This window comes from Sipha flava, unplaced genomic scaffold, assembly GCF_003268045.1.
Source record: "Sipha flava isolate LNK unplaced genomic scaffold, YSA_version1 71_pilon_pilon, whole genome shotgun sequence".
NCBI lineage: Eukaryota > Metazoa > Arthropoda > Insecta > Hemiptera > Aphididae > Sipha > Sipha flava.
The window spans coordinates 754351-779522 of record NW_020273611.1 but is presented as its reverse complement, the minus strand read 5'-3'; the positions used below and the strand labels follow the sequence as shown (position 1 = coordinate 779522).

Below are 25172 nucleotides of genomic sequence, written 5' to 3'. Positions count from 1 at the left end.
CTTGCGCGAATATAGACGAATTGGTACAAAAGAAAAAATGACAAGTTTCAAGTGCAGCCCAAAAATAAAAATTATCAAATATTCAAGCTATTTTTAAATTCAAATTAAAATTTTTTTTTAAGTTAATGTTCATTATATTTTTTCAATGATAATTTTGTAGTAATAATAGGTAAATAAATGGATTTTGTATGTATTTTTGGCTTCATTTTGTCTTTAGTTTCTAGTGTATAAGTACAAAAATGACACTTAAAATTTGGCCCGCTAATTTTTTTTGAAAAAAATATATGGCCCGTAGGTAATTTGAGTTTAAGATCACTGGCGTAGAGTGTAGACTCACATTACAAGTAAGTGCGTAAACAGTAATATTATTGACTTAATAACAAAATCTCTCATATATAATAAACTATCGCAAAATTATCGCATTCACAGCGCATCTAACGATGTAGCATTTTTTAATGCGAGTTGGATAAAAAAAACGTGATATTATTGACTTAATAAAAAATGTAAAAGAACAAAATTTCTCATATATAGTCTAATAAAATTAATTTAAAAAAATATACTTGTCATTTATTAAAGGCATCTCGGGCATTTTATTTATATACATTATATATTGTAACTCCACAAAATTCCCTAAATACATCCCTCTGCAACCTTGGATGTGCCCCAGCACACTTTTGAAATATGCGTATTAACACATAGATACGTGTCGTACGTGATTGACAGGTAAGATCCCGTACCAAAACTCAGTACCTACTGATTATCTTAACATTCGAATGTCGATACGTCCTATTTTATACAGGTAAAACTAAAAAACTAAAAAATAAAATTTAACTTAATTAAATATACATAGAAATTAATGGTTTTCACATATTTTTTTCTGTTCGAAATGATTTTAACTAAATACCATTAGAATCAAATCAAACATTATTCTTAAAATATTCAATATGTGAAAAAATAATAAAATTATCTCAGTTTTAATTATCTTATAACCAAACTATTGTACTTATTTATTTTAAATTTTACATAAATAATATTTATTTTTTTTATTGAGGTTTTGGTAAAAAACCATTTAAGTGCCACAATTATACTATATTATTATCAAACATAATAGTTTATATGATATTTTAAATATTGATAATAGTTACAGAAATTACTAAACACGAGTGGCAGGAGAATATTTTCTGAGCAATAGTTAACTGATTAACTACCAAAAAAATTAATTATACATAAGAGCTACATAAACAAGAAGCATTTTTATTACAACTTATATAGTTATTTAGAGTACGAAACCATATCATTTTAAAGAATTTTCTATATCTGACATCTGCATAAAGATTACATAAAATAATAACTCAAATTCAGAGTCTAATGTGACATTAAGTTATTAAATTTAAAAGTTTTATCCATCATATATGTGTAGCCATATCATGGCAAAACTTAAGAACACTAAAAATATAAGTCAAAGCTATTCAAATATTTTATATTTAAATTTAATATTTATAATTCTAATGATGAACTAGTAAAGTAAACTTGAGCCAAATCAAGAAGGTGTCATTAATGCATAGAATTAATATTAAAAACAAAAAAAAATATTATTTTCATATGCATGCTCTAAATCTTAAAATGAGAAAAAATGGAAAAATGTAAATTTAACATTTATTTATAATTTTTATAAAATTTAATTTAAATTTTAATAGATATACAAGTATTAATTTATAAATACATTTACATAAACATAAATAATCTTTAATGTAATACTAAAACAAATTTTGGTTTATGTTCCAATAATATAATTTTGTTTAACTTCATACATTTCGTAGGCCGTTTCTTCATGGTGGTTAGGATCAAAATCCGCTCCAATATAATCAATTTCTAATTGAAAAGGACCATCAGCTTTGTCAGATACAGTAATTCCAAAATGGCTAATTTTGTGTAATGGCAAAGGTGATTGTCTATCTTGTATTCGTCCTTTACTAGCAAAAAAGAACTTTGAAAATGGTATCTGAAAAAAAAATTATACCACTTTAATTATTTTACACACATATTTAAAAGGAATGGAGTACTTATACTGTAGCATTTAAATAATATAATCATGTCTAATCAAGTTTCAAAGAGTATATTTAGTATTTGAATACAAAACTCTTTACTAGTATATATTTGAAAATTGAATAATTAAAAATAAATATAGATTTTAAAATGTTTTGTTGTTGATAATTTCTTATTTTTATACTTTTTTTATGAAATTATTTTACAATAGTTTCATTAAATATTTTTAACTATGAATGATTTTATAAATCTTAAACTATGATTATTTATAAATTTATAAACTTGTATTTTCCATTTTTTGTATTACCTATTGGAGAACATTTATAATATAAAAAAATATATTTGAAAAACCAAAAGCTCTATTACTATTACTTACTCTAACTGATTGCCAATATGGTCCACCTCTAGTATATAGTATAAACGTGAATACATCATTCCACGTGATATCAAACTGTCCCGAAACATGAATATTTAATAAATAACTTCTTCCATCACCTCTTACTCGTAAATTGAGATGAGTATAAGCAGTCCAATCCAAATAACTATCTCGCATAAATGATTTCTAAAATGTACACATAATAATTTCAAATATAAGCAATAGTTAATTTTTAAGAACATTTTCTGAATAAATGTTAAAAAAAACTTACAGCGACACGTTTAGTTAGTATATTGCAGTAACCAGAATTTTGAATCTTTCCATCTTTAGGCACTTGAGAACACAGGTTTCCAGAAAAAAGACCATAACCCTGGGAACTGATTTTTAAATCACATTTACTAAAACCCAAAGCATGATCGCTATCACAATTCACGATCCATTTGTCTAATGAAGAGTGGTCGTGAAATCTCCAAAAAATATCAACTTCACCTTAAAGAATATCATCAGCAAAACATGTTCAACTATTCAGTATACAGACATTAAAGTAGCAATAAAAAATAAGATTAAAAAATAAGCATACACACATGCGCAGTTCAATGAGTACCTGCTCGGTAATCAAGAATGGGATCGGCTTCCAGCATTTCCTTCATCTCGTTTTTCCAAAGTACGATTTCTTTTTTGAGCTGTTTGAGCGCCAAACGAATTCTCTCGGTCCGAGTTTCGGCGTAATCGAGTCCCGTGTCGTAGCCACTTCGTTTGTCGTACTCGTGGAACTCGAGGGTAGCACTCGACGTATGTATCACCCTGGCGGCCGACCACCGACAGGTTTTCGCGGACTCGGCACATATGTTTTCCCAACGATTCCGGTGCACAAACGCGACGGCGAACCTTTTGGCGCATTGCATCATGATCAGACGTCGGGCATGCACCGGATATCGACTGCGACAACAACCGACGCTTGCGGGCAAAGGTGTTGACACAAACGATCGCGGCAAGAGTCACCAACAAGTTTATCGCGACACGGCTATTTGCGATCAGTGGAGCTGCGGTATGACGTTTCAGAAACGTCGAACTAATGTCGAGCTCAGTCTGCTGTTTATCACACGCACGGCCGTAGATAGTATTATCACACATGTAACCGATGTCTAATGTGATAACACGGTCAGGTGTTATCGTCATCACCCATCAAAAACCGCGTGAGCCGCGGCTGATAAATCGTTGGAAATGCGACGGTAAAGATAACGCCGTTTTACCGTGACTGCTGCACTTTCGATTTCAGTGTTTTCGCTAACATTGGTTTTTTACGGTCGATTCCACAATACGTTTCGCAGCTATCTCCAAACACGGACAATTACGATTCATGCCTAAGGCCGATCCATGTAAAAAGCTAGCTTGCACTATCCAAAAATGTTTGTCAGGTAAGTCTTACATAAATTTTATCACTGTTTGCAGGAAGAACAAAAATGTTCTCGACGGATTTTCCGTTTCATGTGGAATCATATCCCCATATCAATGGGCATGGAGTATTGTTTAATTCTATTATTTTTCATCGATCTACTTGATCTCCACATCGCTATGTGTCAACATTTGTCAGGAAACAATATCATACTTCAGAAAAATTGACTGTATCTGTAATGTGTACTCCTTCAACACTTATCTAATTACTTAACCCCATTCTTTGATCAACGTCTTTCATTTTCACCCCATTGACGATTAAAGTCGATTGCTTACTTCAGATTGTTTAGCAAAATTAATTGTTTGAACATTTAAACTTTGTTTATCAATAGTCTGAAATAGTTCAATCAATATTATTGTTCTACCCTTTTATGAATCATTTATACAGTGTGATTTCTTTCATATAAAATTGTTATCTGTTTAGTATTTTTTATTATATTTTATCATTACCAATGTATTCTTGAAATAAATTTATAATATTTTTTTTTTTAATTTCAGAGAATGATTTTCAAGAGTCTCGTTGTATCAAACAAATAGATAATTTACGTGAATGTTGTAGAAAATTTCATGAATTTTCACTTGTATGTTCTGGTATGAAGCCTAAATCTACTAAAGAAAATCAAAATAAGGTATATCTAGAAATTTTTAACAGAATAACATAGAATTAGTTTGTAGAATATAACCTTTTTAATACGGAAGTGAATTAATTTCAACAAACAATGTTTAATTAAAATAAATGTGTATTTTATTTTTAAAAGATGAATTATTAAGTAATAATTTAATATTTAAAAGTTTATAATTCTTATTAACTCTTAAATATTTTTCTTTTTTTTTATGATTATTTATTTAATTATCAGAATTAATATGTCTGAAACACCAATGAATGAACGGCAAAATTATCAAACTTTTGCTGATAGAAAAATATTAAAAGATTTACCATTCTATAGACGATATCCTAGAACATTTGTTGCTGTTGGAAGTACATTTGGCTTTTTAGTATTGTTTAGTAAAGCAATTTATGATATTTTTGCACCAAATAGTCCTGAAGATAAACAAAAAAAATTATATCTCGAAAAAATAAAACAATTAAAACTTCAACAAGATATCGAGTAAGTAATAATATTTTATGCAATATTTATTTTTATTATATTATTATAACAACAGATTCAAAATAAATCTTTAAATGAAAAATATATCATTAAATATTAAATAATAAAACAAATTCAGAAGTACTTCATCATTACATGTTAATTATATCAATCTACTAAATCATTAATTGTACAACATGAAAGCAATTTGAAAATTGTTATTGTTGGATTATATAGTCTTATTTTATTTGCTAGTTGTAAGTGTTATTATTTATAAGTTTATATTTGTTTTCGCATATTATAAGTAAAATATTGAATAATTTGTGTAGAATTTAATTTTTTTTGAATTAGTTTAATCATGTAACTATTTAACAACAAAAATTAAATTTTTAATTAAAAAATATTTGACCTAGTTTAAATCCATCCATTCATTTTTTTATTTTTTCTTTGATTTTTTTAATTTTATTGAAATATTTTTAATTTACTGTTTTATTTATTCAATATATATACTATATAATCTTATTACTTCATCACTTTTACTATAAATAATTATAAAATAGTTATTTAAAAAAATATTTATTTTTATTTATTTAATTTTATTTTTAGATCACGAAAGTTTAATACATTAAAGAACCATGGAAGCAGTGAATAAAGCAAAATCACGTTTTAAAAGATATCCTGAGCTTTTGTTTGCTTGTCATTCGGAAGGCTTGGAATATGCCTCATGTGTAATACAACACGAAAGAGATTTAAAAGCTGATTCTTGTAAGACTCAATTCATGAAGTTTCGCAAGTGTCTGGCTTCTAAAGCGCTAAAGTGTAGTACTAAAATTTAGGAGTATACAAAATTTAGTAGCTGTTATTAGTGACAATAATATGTATTTTTTTTGGCATACCGTGTTTGCTCTTTTTATAAGAATATTTATGATTTTTTTCTCTCAATGGTATGATAATGATGATACTGGTGTTCATTATACCGATATTGATTACAAAGTTTTCACAGATGCAGCTCAACATATATTAGAAGGTGATTCACCATACAAACGACCAACTTACAGATACTCTCCATTAATAGCTGCTTTACTTATACCAAACATTTTACTAAACCGTTGCTGGGGAAAGCTTTTATTTTCCTCATTTGATCTAGCTATTGCTATAACTATACGGAAAATAGTCACAAAATCTCATCCAGGTTTTAGTAATATCTGTGCATACCTATGGTTATACAATCCTTTAAGTATTGTTATTTCAACTCGGGGTAATGCTGATTCTATTTCATGCTTAATAGTTCTTATAACATTATTTGCCCATATGCAAAATTATTACGTTCTGTCTGCAATTTTTTTTGCTATATCTGTACACATACGAATCTATCCTATTATATATGGCTTAGCATACTATTTGTCCATCGATGGTAAAAATAATTATTCTTCAACAACACAAATGATATTTTATCGTTTCTTGCCTACTCGTAAAAAAATACAATTTGTTATTGTATTTATTTTAACATTGATTATTGTAACTTGGCCTTGGTATTACTTTTATGGTCATCAGTTCTTAGATGAATCGTATTTATACCATGCTCGGCGAGTAGATGCACGTCATAATTTCTCTATTTATTTTTACTTTAATTATTTATCATCTAGTTTTGATAAAATATCAATAGTTTACAGTTTAGCCTCAAAACTGCCTCTATTTATTCTATTGGTATCCATATCATTCACATTTCCCCATACTGAAGACCTGCCTTTCTGTCTGTTTTGTCTTTCATTTATTATAGTAGCATTTAACACAGTTATCACATCTCAATACTTTGTTTGGTTTGTATCATTCTTGCCAATGTGTTATCCGTTCTTAAATCTATCAGTTATTGAAATTATAAATGTGATACTGATTTGGGTAGTACCTCAAATTGGATGGCTAATGTTTGCCTATTGTTTAGAGTTTTTAGGTATTAATACATTTCAATTAATCTGGGTTGAATCGATAATGTTCTTCATAGCCAACATAAAAGTTCTATCAATAACTATTGATTACTATAAATTTAATAAATTGAAAAAGAAATTGTAAAAATGTTATTTTATTTTATTAGAAATAAATTTAGTTTATATTGTATTATTGTTGAGACTATTATTTTTTCATTCCATAAAATTTCTTCTTTTAGACTAAATTTAATGAGAAAACTAGATTTTCAATTTATTTGTTATTTTATTCCTTGAAAATAATTTAATATATATTTGTATACAGTGAATCTTGCAAATATTTGCTAATATTTGCTGGGTTTATAACATTCAAGTTCATTTTTTTTTTCACTTATGGTGAAAGAATATATGTATTATTATTAGCATGACTAGGATTTTTACTATGTTCAAATGGAGTTTTAGTGAGTACTGTCCGCAATATTTATTATTCTGATGAAAATGGTACTATTTTTTTTAATTTTCATATGTGTGCACATTTAGTATGATCATATTTATTTATTGTATTTGAGCCCGTAATAGTTAAACTGATCAAAGTATATAACTTGGTTTTTTTTTTTTGCCAATGTTGCGTGCCGGTATATAGGTACCGGACAGTACAACGAGAAATGAGTACACTCAACTATTCAGCTTCGTAATCAATGTAGAATAATAATAATGTTGAAATAAATAATTCGAGACTTTAAAATATTAACTTTATTGAAATATTTCTAAGTCCAATTTATTCAATTTGTAAAATTATTCTAAGTCCAAATAATTAATTTATAAAACAAACTGACGTGAAGGTGCGTGCATTAACAAGACTAAAACACATCTGAATTAGGGCCTGTTCGGGACCCCCTTTTATATCTGATATATGCAAGTGTATGTGTGTGTGTGTGTATATGAAAATGATAATAAAATATGATAATTCCTTATTGATTCTGCGTGTGTGTGAGATCTCTCGTCTGGTACTTAATTACTGACACAGAAACAGGATGTGGCCATTTCGATTATTCATTTATTATCTTAATTTCCCGTATAATGATCATGTGAACTAATTAAATAATTTAATTTATCCACGAGTGCGGTTTTAATTCTACATATACATATGCCCGCTATAGTGGAATCATTGTGTTATTGTAATGCGATCGATATAGTATTTATATATATATATATATATATATATATATCTGTAATATTATGTGATAGAATGTATGACCATGACATTATAATATGTATGTACATAACACCAAACACAAATTTTATTTTTTAAATACGATCCTATGGTACAATATGCAATAAAATATTGAATAGTTTGGCGGAGAAAAACATAATTACAACACAATTAATAAAAGCATATTGGTATCAATATAAAATCCGAAATAACATAATTAGTCGGGTAATAGTGTATTACATACAATCTTAAAGGATTTGAAACTCTATTATCAATAAATAAAGTATTAAATGGCAAATCAAACGAGGATATGACATCAGTTATAATTTAAGACCAAGATAAATTCCTTTTTTTTTAAATATGTGCTAACTACATCATGTAACATTGAAAGAAACTTCAACCAATATAAATCAATACTACTATCCAATCGCAAATAATTTATATTCGACAATTTAAAAAAATATGTGATCATAGCATGTAACATACGTAATTCCACTATTGAATGTAAACTATAAATTTTATTTCTAAAATATTAATGCAATAAATATGCATGGGAAAAATAAATAATATTTAATTTTTAATCTCTATTATATTAAGACAGTCACTGATGTATTTCAATATTTATTTTTTTTTTGTAATTATATTTTTGTTTGTATCTTATAAAAATTAAAATACATATTTTGCATATTTTGATAAATAAAACGTATATTTTACAATATTTTATTACATACAAATCCTAGCCCTGATTATTAGTATTAAATAAGTATAAATATCAGGAAAATGTCAAAAATATTTTAAAATTTTTGAAAAATGTAAATACATCAATTTTATTAATGTAATTTTATAACTTATGATAATAATAATTTTTATGACGTATATTGATAATAAAACTAATTGATAAATTTATAAAACTTCATGGCTTTTAAAAATGTTTTCAATTTACAGAAAAATGATTAGATTAATTTAATTTGTAATCAGACAAGTTCTATGTATTAGTCAAATTATTTCACCATAAATTTCCATCTATTATATTTTTTTTTGATTGAGATAGTGTATTTATTATATTATTGTAGTCTATAAAATGTCCAGGCATATAAACATTTTAACTTAAACAATAAATGTTAAAAATACTTTTTTTCAGTATAATATTAAAAATAAGTCAGTACCTATTAATTAGATGCAATCCCTACATCATTCAGTTTGCATGATAAGTCTAAAATTCTAAAATTTGTAACGTCCCATAATTTTAATATATATATATATATATATCTTAATCAATATATTATCTAAATGCATAACATCCCGGTCATAGTCCACATTACCGAGTCCGATGAACGGATAGCTCATTAATTTATTAATGCTATATAATCAGAAAACACCGTCTTGTGTAAGTCCTCCCCCCTTTAACCATGTGCAGTTCTCATCGCTAGAAAATATATATCAACGATGACGTATCTCTCTTTGCTCTCCAACATCCAACCGCACAGACGTCATTTTTCTGTGAATTTCCCACAACGTTATGATCTTTATATTTCAATTCCAGTTTTCAAACCACACACATGGCCGCCTAAGCTCACGGACATGGCCCATGGCGGACGAAACAACAAGGATGCCGAACCACCAGCTGCTACACCTCAACAACACCGTAAAACATAAAATAATTTCCCTATTAAATTTCCTTTTTTCCCTTTTAAAATGTATTTCTGATCCTTTCGGATCATCAATAACAAAAAAGAATTCGGTTGCGTAAAATTATTATTATTATTGTCATTATAAAAGATTTAAAAGAAAAAAAATAACAAATTACGCAACCGAAATACTCCGGTAAGCGTTCGCAGAGCCGCTTAGTACCAAAAAATCATTCAATACATTCCCCCTCTCCCGTTTCGCCGACTATTTTCTTTTAATTACATAATTTTTTTTTTTATATATTAAATTTATTATTTCATGTAAAAAAAAAAACTATTATTATTATTATATTATTTTTAATTTTTTTTTAATCTTATATTTTTTAAATTTTAACTTGTGTAAATAAAAACCCACGAGCTCAATCGCCCGCCTTTGCAGGTATATACGATTCGGCCTGTGAGTCATCAGCAGAGTGTTCCCCTTGGGTAGTGAGTAAAAGTAGGCCCCCCTAAAAAGAAAAGGGGCTGAAAGGTTACAAATTGTATAAGTTATTTAAACTTAATTGTTAAAATCATCTATAGAATTGTTTACTCTTATTGAACTTTTTCAAAACCTAATGGGGTAATTTCAATATTTTTTCGTAAAGTACAAATTAAACTTGATTGGTAACAGTTTTGTTTATAATTCACTATACATTTTAACAAGGCTGGGCAAGTTAACGATTTTTTAAAATTATTTTAAAATAGTTAAGTTATTTTAAAATGATAAAGTTAAATTAAATTAAAAGTTACTTATATTTTTTTCGTTAACTCGTTAAATTAAAAGTTAAATTTGAAAAAAGTAACTTAAATTAATTTAAAGTTAAGTTACTTTTTTACTTAATTTAAAGTTAAAATTTTCTAATTTGTAAAAATAAAAAATTGCACACAATATTAGTTTTTTACGCTCAAGAAAATTACAGGAGAAATTTAAAATGATACATAAAAGTATTAACTAGCTATAAAAAAAACCTACTTTTCTAAAATAAATCTTAGTCCTGAACTTATACTCAAATCAATTTACCCAAGTGGTACAACCAATAATTAAAAAAAAAAAAACAACATTGATAGTTTTCTTCTAACTGCTAAGATACCAATATTTTTAATTGATTCACACAAATTTTAAAAATCAAACAGGCAGTACCTACTCCCCAAATATATTTTCTATACTGAGTAGACAAAATGCAGTCACCGTGTAGTTCAAAAGACTAGGCTCAGCACAACATGGACAATTATTATCAGTCAAAATATAATTACTTTGTATTATATTTTTAGATAAAAATAAAACAAATGTTAAACCTTTAATTAATATCTTAAAAAAATTAAATATTTTGTATAAGCTTTAAGCTTTTCGTATAACAAATTTAAATACCTATTATAGAATATAAAAATAACTGTACATTTAAAATAGTTAATTATATTTATAGAAGTTTTTACAAATTTATGAATCATTATATTATGCAATTATTTGAAGTTTACCAATTCTGTACTTCCACGAGTTAATCAACTTAATACGAGTTAATTAGTTTAATTAAAATTAACTTAACGTTTTAACTTAATTTATTAATTAAGTTATTAATTATTAACTTTTAACTCGTTAATGCCCAGCTTTGCATTTTAATTGATATATAGCTTATATGATACGCAATTCGAGACAGTAAAATTTTTCTGTAATAACATGTTTTATTATGGATTAGTAATAATTTACAGGCAAAACTCTATTAGATTCAAAATAAACACGCAGTGAAAATTATTGTCTCGTTACTAACCACAACCGATGCGTGATTTATTTGTAACTGGATATAACAAAATGCATATTGTTCAACATTCAACACTGTTTTTATTAGCTTATATTATGGGCACGAGTACAGAAGTACCCGTGTTACATTTTTAACGGTTTATCGTAACTTTAATATCCATCTATGAACTACGGTAGGGCACAACGATATATAATATTGTAATAACATAACGACACAGTAATAATGTGATACGGTACAGTACACATCAACGGTGTACCTAACAAACGATATTGGAACGTCAGAGCGTTCAAAAGCTTTTAGCATGAGTGTGAGCCAAAGGGGGACGGCAGTCGTCCGGGCCGCGTTGGCCGTCCCGTAACGGCGGGGGCGGCGGCCGTGCGTGCTTGCTCTGCGAACCATCCGCCGCACCTTTGATCGTGAACGTCACAAAGTACCGTTTGTTCTTGTCCAGCTTGTCGGTGGGCAAGTCGATCGCCTGCGTGCACGGCCCGTTGCCCAGCTGCAGCGTGATCGGCCGGGACGGGTCCACGCTCCTCAGGCATTTCGTGGCGCCCGTCTGCAAGTCCTGTCGGATATCCGGCAGGAAACGGCGGTGGCCGTCCACAGGCTTGGGCATTCGATGGTGGTCCAATCGAAATTTCGGTACTGCAACGGCAAAACGAGCGGGTCCGGTCACGGCGGTATCGCGACTGCAATCTGCCGTCCGCGACTTTTACGGTTGCACCAGAGGCGGTTCGTAAACTCACATGTTCCCGAAGCAGATCAATTCGAAGCCTACCCCGAAAAAATTGTTCTGTCTACGCTCAATTTACATTAAAAGTGTTTTAACGTTGATCTAGTAGATATCAATAAATATACTCATAATTGTAGTGGTAAGGTTACCTAATACATTTTAATTAATTTAACTAAAACGTACATAAAAAATTATTTTACCGGAGCACCGCCCCGGTAGAAGGTGCTTACAAGTCGCCTCTGGATTACACTATTATAATTCCAACGGCCTATTCGTGTTCTATGCGCAGAGCAGTTATAATATATATGTGTAGGTATGTTCGTGTGTGTGTGTGTGTGTGTGTATAACATTAAAAGTGTTGAATCCGCTTAGTGTATGAAATAACTAGGATATTTATAAAATAAACTAAAACGTATAGGTAATGCATATAATTTATATATTGACTGGTTATTTTATACATTCCCTGGTCTCAACACTTCGAGCGTTAAATTGAATAAAACATGTACAATATCGTTGTTATACGCGTTCTAAATAATAAAAAAAATTCATCATTTAGCCCATAATTGATTAACTGAGCTCAAACATAAATATGTGCATTACGGAAAATCAGAAAAAATAGCCACTGATACTAACTAATTCATAAAATAGGTACTTTGTTGTTTCATAAAATAACGGAATCCAACACTTTAAGTTAGCAAATATTATTATATTTAACAAATATACTGACTATATTTAGTTACATTTTGCTGTTTCAAAACACTCTCGACGAATTCATATCCTAACACGAAGGTTGGGAACAAACAGTTGTAGTCCTACACCGGAAGAAGTGGGGGTTATTTTCCCTTCAACCACGAACAAATCGGAATATTTTAGTTTTGGCTCGAATGCTTGTGATTATTTTTCTTCGTTTAATGTTATCGTTTTTTTATGACATAGCTTTACATTTAGTGATGTATGTACCTTAATGTCTATTTTTTTCTTCTTTACAAAGACAATAGTCAACAGAAAAAACGGGCAAAATTGTCTACAAATTTCTAACTCTCGAAACAGCCCTTATTAAACAAAATAACTACTACCCACGATACCTCCATCTCATACTTAAGTACGCGTAATTTTTTTGAATTCTCTAGTCTTCGAAATGAACGAGGTAAGCATTAGTTCAGCGTTTAAATCCCTTCAATCGGTTCGATCTAAAGACAAATGGTCTTCATTACCTACCCTTCTCCCTTTCGACGAAATATTGAATTGCATAATATTATGTTATACGGTCAACACAACGTTACATTTTCCACGCATAGCGAATCAGCTTTCCACTGTACCAAGTTGATCGTGATCGTGTTCGGTACAACAATAGGCGTTTTTCGACCGGTAGGTTAACCTAACCTAATCACGGACACTTGATGTCCTGGCTCGAGGACGTTTGGACACGCGGCGGACTAGTGGGGCGTCGCAGAAAGTCAACAGAAAACCGCGAGAACGCCAATAACACTCGTCTAGCGATTGAATAAATTATCTGGAGGCACCTACCAAGCATTCCGATCACCAAACGAGTGTTTTCGTGTCCCGCCATTTTGACATATCCTACATAGCAATTCACCTGTGCGGGCACTTATTGTTTGATCACTGCCGTGCATGTAATGAGGGGTGCGCGTACTGAACTACTCAAAGCCTGTGTGGAAATCGAAATCTCAAGGACCCTTATGGCTGTACATTTTTGAGCATTTGACCTTTTGAGGCCCCATAATATGGTACTAGGGCTTATTTTAACGTGCATTTGAACACATTTTGCGTAACTCTAAATGAAAAATGCCCAGCTCTAATTCAAAAAATGCGCATTTGTAAATACTATCTATAAATAAAATTTCTCACAATGATAAATAATAAATAGTATAAAAAATAAATAGTTTCCGACTTCATGGCCGAGTCCAGGTAGAGGGTCCGTCAATAATCAGATTAGGTTTATTAAGACTGTGTTATTATTATTCTTATTATTATTATTATTACTATTATTTTATTATCACAATATTATTGCACTACCGCAGCGGGGTATATAATCATACACAGAGAGTAATATTTTTGAGAGTTTGAGGAAGGGGTTGAGTTTTAAGTTTTCTTCTTAAAAAATCTTAAAATAAGCCCAGCTCTGCACACCCGGTTGTTTCGGCATCGGGTGCACGGGTGTGTACTCACTGTATGCGGCGCACGGCACTCCGGTGTACGCGTGGGTGGCGTGTAAACACCTGTTCGTGATCCGGACACAGGACAGACAGTCGTTCGGATTCTCCAACACAGTTTTGCCCGCGTCCATTCTACGTAGTGCCCCCGTTAACTTTTCCATCTCGTCGATGGACTGCACTCTGGGGATCGCCGTTTTGTTCTCGGCCAACGATTGTTTCTGCAGCACCAGCAACTGATCTGTGCGCACGTGCGCGTACGGGAAACAAAAATATCTGTGTAGATAGTTATGTAACGTAGAATCCACAAATAGTATTGGTTTTGTCGTTCAATAGTAAGTTGAAATGCGCAAAGTTTAATTCGCGAGCAATATTGTTCAATATTTGAGTACAGATGTCTTAATACATATATCTGATAATTTTTTAATATTTTAATCCTCGAATGTTTGATGTGTAGGGTATCAAATAACATTTTTAATTATTAAATTATTTTTAGAAAGATTTTGTTTCGTAACGCAATGCTATCAGTTTGAAATACTACTGAAATACGTAACATTGCAATGACGTATTAAGAAATTATAATTAAATATCTGTCATTTTTAGATACAATTATGTTTGTAAGCTATAGGTTATTTGTTTTTTTTTATAACTTTAAAATGTTTAATGATGTAGGTACATTATTTACGTTTTATGCGTTAATAAAAAATTAATGTGCTAAAAAAGTAGCAATCATTTTTGGTTAAATATCATCAGGGGTATTTATGAAGAGGAGACCGAGGGTTAAGGGAGCTAATTTATTTCTACAGAGTAAACAAAATACTTGCACATAATACAATTGATTTTCTTAAACATTTAAACCCTAAATCATTAATTCGTTTTTGTCCCGTAGTTATAAATTAAGAGTTATTATTATTAGCAAAAAAGCAACAATCATGAAAAAATTCTAGATCTGTCACTACATGCAAATTACATGCATACATAACTAAACAAATAGTTTTGATGTCAATATTATTATTATTTCCAATAATTTATTGGTCTATAACTGAAAAAAAAAGTCACCGTAACATGGAACATTTTAAATATTTGTTTACTCAAAAATGATTGCTCAAGTTCAACGTTAACACGCAACACACGCATCGTACTCGTGTACTAGGTACAAATGTAACTAGCTGTATATACGAGTGTTTTTACTGACATTACGTATCGAATATTTAGTTTCTGTACTTAATTGATTGATTTCTCATTAAAAATTAGGTGTACTTACCATATAAATATTTTTCAAAACGCTTAAACGAAAAAGGTCCATCGTATCTTTTCAATCCGGTAAACAGTCCTGTGCGGCCATATTCTTCCACCAACCTCTTAACCAATACTCGTTCATCAGACTTACCCGCTCTGATTTGTAATCGTTTTAATTCAGACAGTTGGTAAAATATCAACCTTTCCAAATGGTACCTATGAGCGAAATAGTATTGTATTTATCACGAAAAAAAAAAAATTAGTGCCAAATATAAGTTATTATCATTAATGTTAATTCAAACTCAAAATGTAGGACATGTAACAGTTTTTTTAAATATTTCGAATTACTTTTAATAAATAAATACTTTTAATAACTTTTATTTCGACTTACTTTCTACTAGCCAATTGAACAGCTTTTGTTACAGACATTGTGTTTAGGTCATTAGTAGGCGCTAAACTACAGTAATTATTCAATCGTGGAATACGGCTTTTCTTTTTTTCTAAAATCAAACACGATAAAATATTCTATAAAAATAATTATACATAATTATTTTAATTAAAATTTATTATCTAAATTTACTAATACTTATATCTCTCATTAATTTTAAAATGTAGGAGTAAAAATGTCATTATAATATATCTTGTGAGACTGAAATTATATTAAAACATACGAAAAGTATTTTTTTAGAATAGAACAAAATAATATTCAATACATGCATTCTACTAGACCCAGAGAAGTATTTTAGAGGGGGGCGACGGGGGCGGTCGCCCCCCTGAATCCGTATTTAAGGAATCAATTATACAAGTATGTGAGATACACATTTCAAATTTTTTTAATGTCGATCATTTTATAACGAAATCAAATTACGCATGGCTGTGAATACTGAATTTGACTTTTTTTTCGGGTCCATACTTAGTGAAAAATCAAATAAAACACAGCGTAACTTTCAAATACAGACAGGTATTAAAAAATAAATACAAAAAAGTCGATTCTAAGTGGATCCGACATAAAATTTAAAAAAAATATTAAGGATTCACCCGATTTAAATATTATCAAAATTTGCCTAATTTTTAGCCTAAATTTTGAGCCTGAATTAAAGAAAAAATTTAAGTAGCCCGTACCCTTAGAATTAAGTCTAAATACGCCCTGACTAGACCTAGAGTAAATTTCTAAAATAACTAATCAAATTAATATTTAGAAAAGTGTGTTAAATATTATGTAAAATATTTTAGGTGTGTAATTTTAACTCATTACAATATTTACTTACAGCAAATTTAAATATATTTTTTCTAATATCTATAGATATAAAACCGATAAAAATAACAATTTGTTGTACCCGTTGATTAGATATAATGATTCCTACTAAATTTTCTACTTTATTTTTGGTACTGAATTGTAAAAGTTTTTTTTTTTTTTAATAGAAACTGAAATATTTTTAAAAATAAACCAAGTATTGCAATGCTTACTCGAAGACAACCGTAGCTGTTTTTTCCGACAGTCCGGACACTCGCACGGTTTGCCGTCACTTCGTTCTTCGTCCGGCAGCACACTGAACGCTACCGCTTCACTCACGTTGTGTACGGCTGCGTTTCGACTTCCACCTCCAACGTTCCGACCACCGACGACTGCGACGTTTTGTCCATCGCTGCCGTCGCCATCGACCGTGGCCGAGGTGGCGAATTGTGGCGTATCTACGCGGTCCAATACTTCCACAATGGCCCTACCGGTGCCGTCCTTAGAAAGGCCCATGGACGACTTACCACCACCTTCATTGCTTGTAGACCATTCGGCAACAACCTTGTCGGTCGATCCTCCTCTAACCGGTGGTCGATCTTCTTTCGTCGAAGTTTTTAAGTCTTCTTTTGCCGTGGCTACCGACGGTGACGATCCACTTTTGGTCGTTGTTGTCACATCCCTTTTTACCGTAGCCACTGATGGTTGCCCGCCTTTGGTCATCAGTTCCGATACAGTCTGACCTCCACCACCATCCACGACGGAAGTGACCTGCTCTTTGACCACGTTCGCCACATCGATGTCGCCCTCGTCGCGTATCGTTGCTTGCGACCTGGCCATCGACGTTTGCTTTCTGACCACAGGAGCTTGAGGCCCGGCCTCCGATACTTGTTTTTCGGCCACCGACGTATCACTTTTGCCCTCAACCATTTTTTCCGCTGTCTTGTACTTGCTGTCCAGATCGAATTTCACGACGCCGCCACCGCCACCACTACTGCTGACAACTAATGCGTTTCCCATGGCCTCCGTCTTTTTTCTATGTTTAAAAGTAAATGTGAATTAAATAATTGAAATAAAAAAAAATTACCTAAGCTGATACAATACCAATAAGTAAAAGAAGCTTGCACTTGGTAGACCAAGAAAAATATTTAATGAAAAGGTACTATAGAAAAAATTATTGTTAATGAATAGAAGTTGAATGGTGAATTAACATTTGAGAATATTGGGCATAGGAACCCGGACATCTCGACATGGCTAATTCAGTTTATAATATTTTGACGCAGACCAATTTTGGTACGAGTTAAATTTTTTTAGATTTTTTATTTTAAACGTCCTGTATGTTTTTATAATATATGATTCTGAAAGCGCTATATAAATGATTCTAAACTAGCTGGTCAATAATGCAACAAGATTCTAAACAAATAATGATAAGGTTATTTAATATTTTTATTGTTGGGTATATTTTTTAGTAGTCAAGCACGACGTAACAATAAAATAATCAATATCTGAGTTAAGCCCCGTTAAAATTAATCAAATAAACGTACAATTTTTACTCACGATAGTTATACTCGTATATAATGATATGTATTTGATTAATATAACCTCGATAAATCCAAAACAATTTAAAAATGCAAAAATAAGGAATCGTGTAAATCTAGGATTCACACATCCATGGATATTTTGAATAAATAATGATAACCGAATACAAATATTTAGCAGAAAAAAAGTAAATGTAAATAGATGTACTAAATTTTTAAAAACTATTGTTTCTGATGACTCGAAGCAACATTAATCTAATCGAAAGTTGCGGTCACGCAAATTAAACGTTGTGACATATTACGATATATTACGCATCGTACATACAATGCTATATTTCCTTATGTCAAAATAAGTAAACGAACCGAAACTTCCTAGACCGAGGGAGGGGGCATAATAGACTAGCTGATAACTACGAAAGTCGTCCAACTAACGAGTTAAATTAAAAATAAATATTATATTATTTGTATAGTATCATTGATTTATCAACAATTTATCGCATATTTCCCGGGAGGGATTACACTCACTATAGACGTATGACATTCTTAGGGCTCGGATTTAAATGCCATAAAAATATTAAAAAAATGTATTGACCTAAAAACTCTAAAAAATACCCCAAAAAATTGAAAAATGCAGTTAATATTAAATTTATTATAATTATTATTATTTATTTATTTATTTATTTAACATTTTAAAATTATGTAGCTAAGTTTACAATTTATGATTTTATAAATATATTAGTTAGTATGACATTATGTGACAAGAATCAAGATAACTTTCATACTTGTCTAATTTAAAACCAAATTGTCCCATATTATATTGTTCAAAATGAAAATAATTTATATTACGTAGTTCAAAGTTTATTTCAATAAGTTAATTTTTTTTAGTCATATTACAAAAAATAGGTCAAAAATGTCTTAATGAATGAAAAAAATGCATTAAAAACGTCAAAAATGCTTCAAAAAAATTTCATAGTTACAATAAGGAGTACTTGAAATACATTTGTAGCTTGGAAAGCATCGTGTAAGACATTCCAAAAAAAATATGCAAATGCATTGAAATCCGAGCCCTAGACATGAGAAACATTTAATGTGCACGGAGGTCATTGCAAAATAAAATATGCACGCGTTTTTCAAGAGCCAAGGAAAAATAAACACGGAGGAGAAACTCACTCGGCGGTGCTATCGCCGTGACCGTCGCCCAGGACCTCGTCAGGAGGATCTGGTGGATGTCCGTTACCGTGACCACCAAAGACGTCGGACGTCTGCATCGCTTCGGTTCCAGCGTGGTCGACTGCTATCCCGTCGTGGACAGCGGACGCGGTCACCCGGTCGGCAGCGATATTCTCCTTATCGCGGCTGCCACGCCTCTGACGATCCCCTCCCATCGTCTTTGGTTCACCACCACCCTGCGCTACGCCCGTTCTGCTGTTGCCGCGTCTCCGGCTCCTGTGACGTCTGTTGACATAGTGGTCGGCCGCGGCCGCTGCGGCCGAACCGTTGGTCTGTTTTTCGACGCGAATCGCGCGGCCGCCACGTCGCGCGTCCTCATTGTCCTGGTCGTCATCGTAGACGTCATCTTCATACTCGTCTTCGTCGTCGTCTTGGTCGTCGTCATCGTCATCATCCACCTTCTCTTCGTCGTCTTCATACTCGTAATCGTAACCGTCACCGCCGCAACGCAGATCGTTTTCGCTGAAACATTCGTTGGGCTCGCCGACGGTCGCCGCCTTTTTACGCTGAGCTTTCTGAGACGTGCCGCCACCACCACACGACTTCTTGTCATCCCACGATTTACCGACCGTTTTCGTCAACACGTCCGCTCTGATGTGCACCTATGGACAAGAAACGGTTGACAAGACGTTTTTCGTTTTTCGTGCGGACTAACTGATGTTTAAATAAATGTACGGCGAAAAAACGGAAAAAATCACATTTACAATTGCTGTGACCAATTAAATGATGATAATTTATTTCTATACACTCAAAGAAAATTGTATGCAGTTTTAAGAATCTCAACAAAATCGAAGAAAAGTTTGCAAATTAAAATGAGGGGTCATCTTTTCGAGTATTTATTGTTCTTAGGCTCCTCTATAGTTCCTTACATTTTTTCAAAAACATTTACAAAAATGTGAATAAGTCAACATGATAGGGCAACAACGAGTGTCAAAGGACCAGTCACGGTAGTGACATTAATGTTAGCAACCAAATATAATAAAAATTAATTTATAATGAAAAATAATATAATAAAAATGGATAAATATATAATAATACAATTTTAGTTTGCCTGATTGGCATAACAAATATATAATAATTTAATAATAAATTCGACAGTTGTTGCCTTGACGGCTTAACACAAAACGAAAATGTGGTCAACCAATACTCACATAGCAGTTGTGACGTTCGACTGATTTTACACTTACACTACCGTACCAGGTTCCATATGTAATAAACTATGATAAGTACAATAAAAAATACAGGTGAACTCGCGTACGTGCGATCGAACATCACCAACTGCTCACGACGAAAATTCAAGTCCCGTTTGCAACACACGAAGACAACAAAGACAGAAACCACGTTAATCACAATGGCCGATCAAAAGACCGAACAAATAACACAGCACAAAACATAGTTTGCTGGAGAAGATTGTTGCAAGACGGGAACGAAAACAAAGTTTTTGTACACAACACGACGACGATGAGACAACGAAAACGAAAAGGTGGACGAACGACTGACACGGTCACGCGATATCACGACCGACACATAACAAAAAAACAAAAATAACGCGATTACAATAATTTACATACGGGCAAAACGAAAACAAAGATACGGACGCACAGTACATGATGCATATCGAAACATATACATAATTCACATAAGATAATATTTTAATAATAATGATAAAACCAGGGCTTTGCACCCGAATTCACCCAAACCCGTAACACCCCTAAAAACCCTTAAAAAATCAAACACCCAAAACCCATATAACCCGAATGATTTTTTTTTTTTTTTTAAACACCTGAATTAACCAAAACCCGAATAAAATATTGGTTTTAACCCGAAACCCAAATAATTTTTTATTTTACAATCTTTATCATCATGACATATCATTTTGTATGTATTTTTTGTGGTTATTTCAATTTTGTCATTTGTTGTTTAATAGTAAAATTATTATTCACAGGAATAATTTCACAAATAATATACAAAATTGTTAATTAATCTAAATTTATTTAAATAAAGACAATAGCAATATATCATATTGACAGGTGTGCATGAGTGGTATGGTATGTTGAATGTTCAAGTGTAAACAAGTGAAATACTATTTTTAAAATTATCCAAACGGATCCACCGTATTATTATAATTTTATAGTTAATAGGTCTTCTACGAATCACTGAGTCGTTATTTATTGTAATACAATAAGTTTGAAATAGAATTGATGTTTTGCGTATGATTACCTAAATTGTTGTTCGAGTTATTCGTATTTGTTCAGTGTATGAAGTGTAGTACCATTGATTATAAATAATATTTACTATTTATATACTATTTATAATCAATGGTATTAAACATGTCTATGGCGTGAATTGTCAATTTTTGTTGGTGTAATAATTTCATCATAACATTCATAAGTACAAATTGTTATTATTTTTGTATTACGCTATGTCCTAGCTAGTGCGTTTTTAATTTGTGCACGCACCAAAAACCATAAAGAGAAATTTTTTGAAATTTGTGGGGGGGGGGGCTGAGCATTATTTACTTATTACACCTAAAGATACCACTGTACGCAATTATTTATTTCAACAAGGCAATTTACGAAGTTTGACAATTTGACATTTTTAATCAACAATTTAAACAAAAAAATAATTAGGAGCCTAATCTTAAACATTTTTGGAGTAGGTATTCTAAACAAAAATTATGAATTAATTAAATTAAATAACTTATACGGGTACTATTACATATTATTAATATTACATTAATTGAGATCGTTCCGAGTCATGACAAGAAGTTTGTAAAATCTTACGAATTTGATTTAATTTTTATCACAGAATATTTTTTTTTAATTCAGCAATTAAAAATTCACTTTACAATTATAATAATTATTGTATTTTTAGTCACTTAACAATTTTTAGAGCTAGGGGGGCTAAGTCTTGTACTTTATATTTCTGGGGGGGGCTTAGTCCCCTCAAGTCCCCCCCCGATTTCCGCCTATGCCACAAACACTAACGCAGAATACAAAATAGTTTCTTTTTTTGTCGCATGCGATATGCCTGCACTAACTAGGAGTAGGACATAGTGTTAGTATTTTTAATTTTAATAGATTTTATAATTTATAAGCTTCATATACATATTAAATAACCCCTTCTTCCCCAAAATAAATCGTAGTTACACCATTAATTGAAATTAACATAAGGATAGTTTAATTTAAAAAACTGTTGCACAGTTGTATAAGAAATTGATATTTTATTACATAGGCAGGTAACAAAAAAATATAAATATTTCATTATTGGAGGGGGGCTCAGCCTCTCAACCACTCTTTACCAATGAAAAATAATATTTTTCCTTGACTACTTAACACCCATATTAACCAATATTAACCCGAATAATAACGGTTATTAACACCCTAACGTTTGTTTAAATGTTGTATTGCGGTGTTTTTAGAAAAGTACTACGTCGAATCTATGGCCCTGTAATTGAGAATGGTGAATATAGAAGAACTAACCAAGAATTGTACCAAATGTTCAATTAACCCATTATAAGTTCGTATCTAAAAAGTAAAAGGTTAGAATGGGCGGGCCATATTTGGAGATCGGAAGGTATTGCAAAAAATCTTTTCACTGGAAGACTAAGCGGTAAAAGACCTAGGGGTTGACCAAGACAAAGATGGGAGGACAGAATGAAAACGAATCTCACGAAAATCTCAGAAGAATTAATAAGGATTGAAGATAGCGAAGACAGAGATAGGTGGAAAGATGTGGTTGAGGCAGCGATGGTCCTAAATGCATAGGCACAACTAGAGCTCTATTTCTGGGGGGGGCTACATTTTAATGCTATCACTGACTCGTGGGGGCTTCACCCCCATACCACCATTATTGATTATCAACACTTATATATTTATATTTATATTGCTGAAAAGTCTTTACCTGTAATGGTTAATAATTACTTTCAAAGAAGAATTTTTTCACTTACAGACTAGCTACCTAAATAAATTTGAATAAAAAAGGATAAAAATATGTAATTGATAAAATATACAGTTCTGGCTATTAAATATTTATTACAAAATTCAATTAACATTATTTTTCTGTCCTTTTCTGCAAATTTGTTTAAAATATCATCCACATTTACTTTGTTAGTTATATCTCTTTCTATATTCAAAATAGATAAAAATGTAAAGCAATCTTGTGCCATGGAGGATCTTAGTCAATTGTTTTATTCGTCTCATTGAAGAAAATGATCTTTTACAAGTGGCTGAACTTATGGGAATAGATAAAGCCACTTGTAACAATTTAAAAAGGTTCGGATATGTTTGTTTTTCAACAACTTCTTTTACATCATTCAAATTGAAATCGTTTACACTTTACTGCGATATAATACAAATTAAAAACACCTTATAGTTTATAAACTAAAATTAATTATAATCAAAACTCTCAACGATAACAAGCATTGAGAAACGCAGCCTGATAAACAAATATCACGGACCACGGTTTTCACTTTTCTTATCTTATTCTAAGACCGTCAATACGCACGTACAACATTTACGACACGGGCTAGTTATATACTCTTCGTCCGTGATTAGCGATAAAATGTTCATAAAATGAACCTGGATTATTGATAATTAACCGTAAATAATAAAATGTTTGATAATAATATAATGATAATATTCATATTATTGATAAATTTAAACTTCTAAAGACAATAAACCGTTACACAATACACATAACTAATGGGATTCGGGAATTACACATTACGTTCAAAAACTGGGTGGGCTAAACCTACCCAAGCCCTACCCCTATTTGCGCCTATGCCTAAATTAACTGTAAAAGCTTGAAGAAAGAAAAAAAGAATTGCGGTGTTTGAACACCCGAATATATTCAACACCCGAAACCCAAAAAAAATTATTCGGATGCAAAGTCTTGAATAAAACCGACGAGGCCGCTAATGAGCTCATCGCGACGATCCGAACGCGTATACGCGTAAACACAAGGAAACAAAAGAAATACATTGAGTCCATAATTGGACTTCAAAAAATTCCAGCGAATATTGTCCTGTATGAGCTGTATTATCTGAATAAGCAGTTCAAAAATTTCCAGGCATTAAATAAATTAAATTTATCAAGAAAAAAGTTATGAATTAAATCCTTGGTTTGCGTTTCAAAGGCATTTATCAAACAAGTTTGTAACTTTAAAATATGTTTTGGATAGAATTAATGATAATTGTATTTACTTGTACTACACGGCCCTTTGTTGGTTTATTAATTTTCGGGCTTTCACCTTTGCGTTGAACAGCTTGCTTTTTCCTACCACCATTACGATATTTTCGACTAACCGAATCGGACGAATAAGAATTTCTTCGAGTTTCAGATCTGAAAAACAAATTCATCAAATCATTAAGCTCGATATATAATTGATGATTTGAAATTTTTTTTTTTTTACAAACAATTTTACAATTACATAAATATATGTATAAAACATTTAAATTACAAAATACAATTTTAATAAAAATAGTAACTAAAATGTT

At 31.1% G+C, this 25172-nt stretch overlaps 3 protein-coding genes across 7 annotated transcripts in view; 1 reads left to right on the top strand and 2 right to left on the bottom strand.

Moving 5' to 3' along the window:
- Positions 1-1754: 1754 nt before the first annotated feature.
- On the bottom strand, positions 1755-3519 carry LOC112692216 (complex I intermediate-associated protein 30, mitochondrial). Its single transcript, XM_025566822.1, has 4 exons — positions 3027-3519; positions 2694-2911; positions 2423-2608; positions 1755-2002 (listed from the first exon to the last, which is right to left on the bottom strand). The coding sequence occupies exons 1-4, from the start codon at positions 3328-3330 to the stop codon at positions 1775-1777; spliced, it is 936 nt and encodes a 311-aa protein (XP_025422607.1). The 5' UTR covers positions 3331-3519; the 3' UTR covers positions 1755-1774.
- Positions 3520-3602: 83 nt separating this feature from the next.
- Positions 3603-7059, top strand: LOC112692191 (cx9C motif-containing protein 4-like). Of its 5 annotated transcripts, none has more exons than XR_003149393.1 (4): positions 3604-3840; positions 4376-4506; positions 4825-4986; positions 5572-5844. XR_003149393.1 is itself a non-coding variant. In XM_025566774.1 (3 exons), exons 1-3 carry the CDS (start codon positions 3783-3785, stop codon positions 5584-5586), a joined length of 204 nt encoding a protein of 67 aa, XP_025422559.1. In that variant the 5' UTR covers positions 3603-3782; the 3' UTR covers positions 5587-5844. The 5 variants fall into 5 exon arrangements, 3 of the variants coding, with proteins under 3 accessions (XP_025422559.1, XP_025422557.1, XP_025422558.1); XR_003149394.1 differs by having other exon boundaries at positions 3608-3840; positions 4735-4986; XM_025566774.1 differs by lacking the exon at positions 4825-4986 and having other exon boundaries at positions 3603-3840.
- A 4531-nt stretch (positions 7060-11590) lies between these two features.
- LOC112692224 overlaps positions 11591-25172 on the bottom strand; it is a 29184-nt gene continuing 15602 nt past the window's right edge. Inside the window, exons 9-15 of the mRNA XM_025566835.1 lie at positions 24879-25017; positions 19616-20277; positions 17141-17943; positions 16065-16173; positions 15699-15889; positions 14451-14675; positions 11591-12172 (exon numbers count right to left, since the gene is read on the bottom strand). Of these exons, the coding sequence (XP_025422620.1) occupies positions 11814-12172; positions 14451-14675; positions 15699-15889; positions 16065-16173; positions 17141-17943; positions 19616-20277; positions 24879-25017 (2488 nt within the window). The 3' untranslated portion in view covers positions 11591-11813. The remainder of the gene's footprint in view (positions 12173-14450; positions 14676-15698; positions 15890-16064; positions 16174-17140; positions 17944-19615; positions 20278-24878; positions 25018-25172) is intronic.

Excerpts from the sequence above, each read along its gene's own strand:
- LOC112692216 (XM_025566822.1), bottom strand. The coding sequence starts at position 3,330 with ATGATGCAATGCGCCAAAAGGTTCGCCGTCGCGTTTGTGCACCGGAAT. Across the intron at positions 2,609-2,693 it reads TACTAACTAAACGTGTCGCT|AAATCATTTATGCGAGATAG; the intron begins GTAAGTTTTTTT and ends TGTACATTTTAG. Across the intron at positions 2,003-2,422 it reads CATATTGGCAATCAGTTAGA|ATACCATTTTCAAAGTTCTT; the intron begins GTAAGTAATAGT and ends TTTTTTTTTCAG.
- LOC112692191 (XM_025566772.1), top strand. The coding sequence starts at position 5,842 with ATGTATTTTTTTTGGCATACCGTGTTTGCTCTTTTTATAAGAATATTT.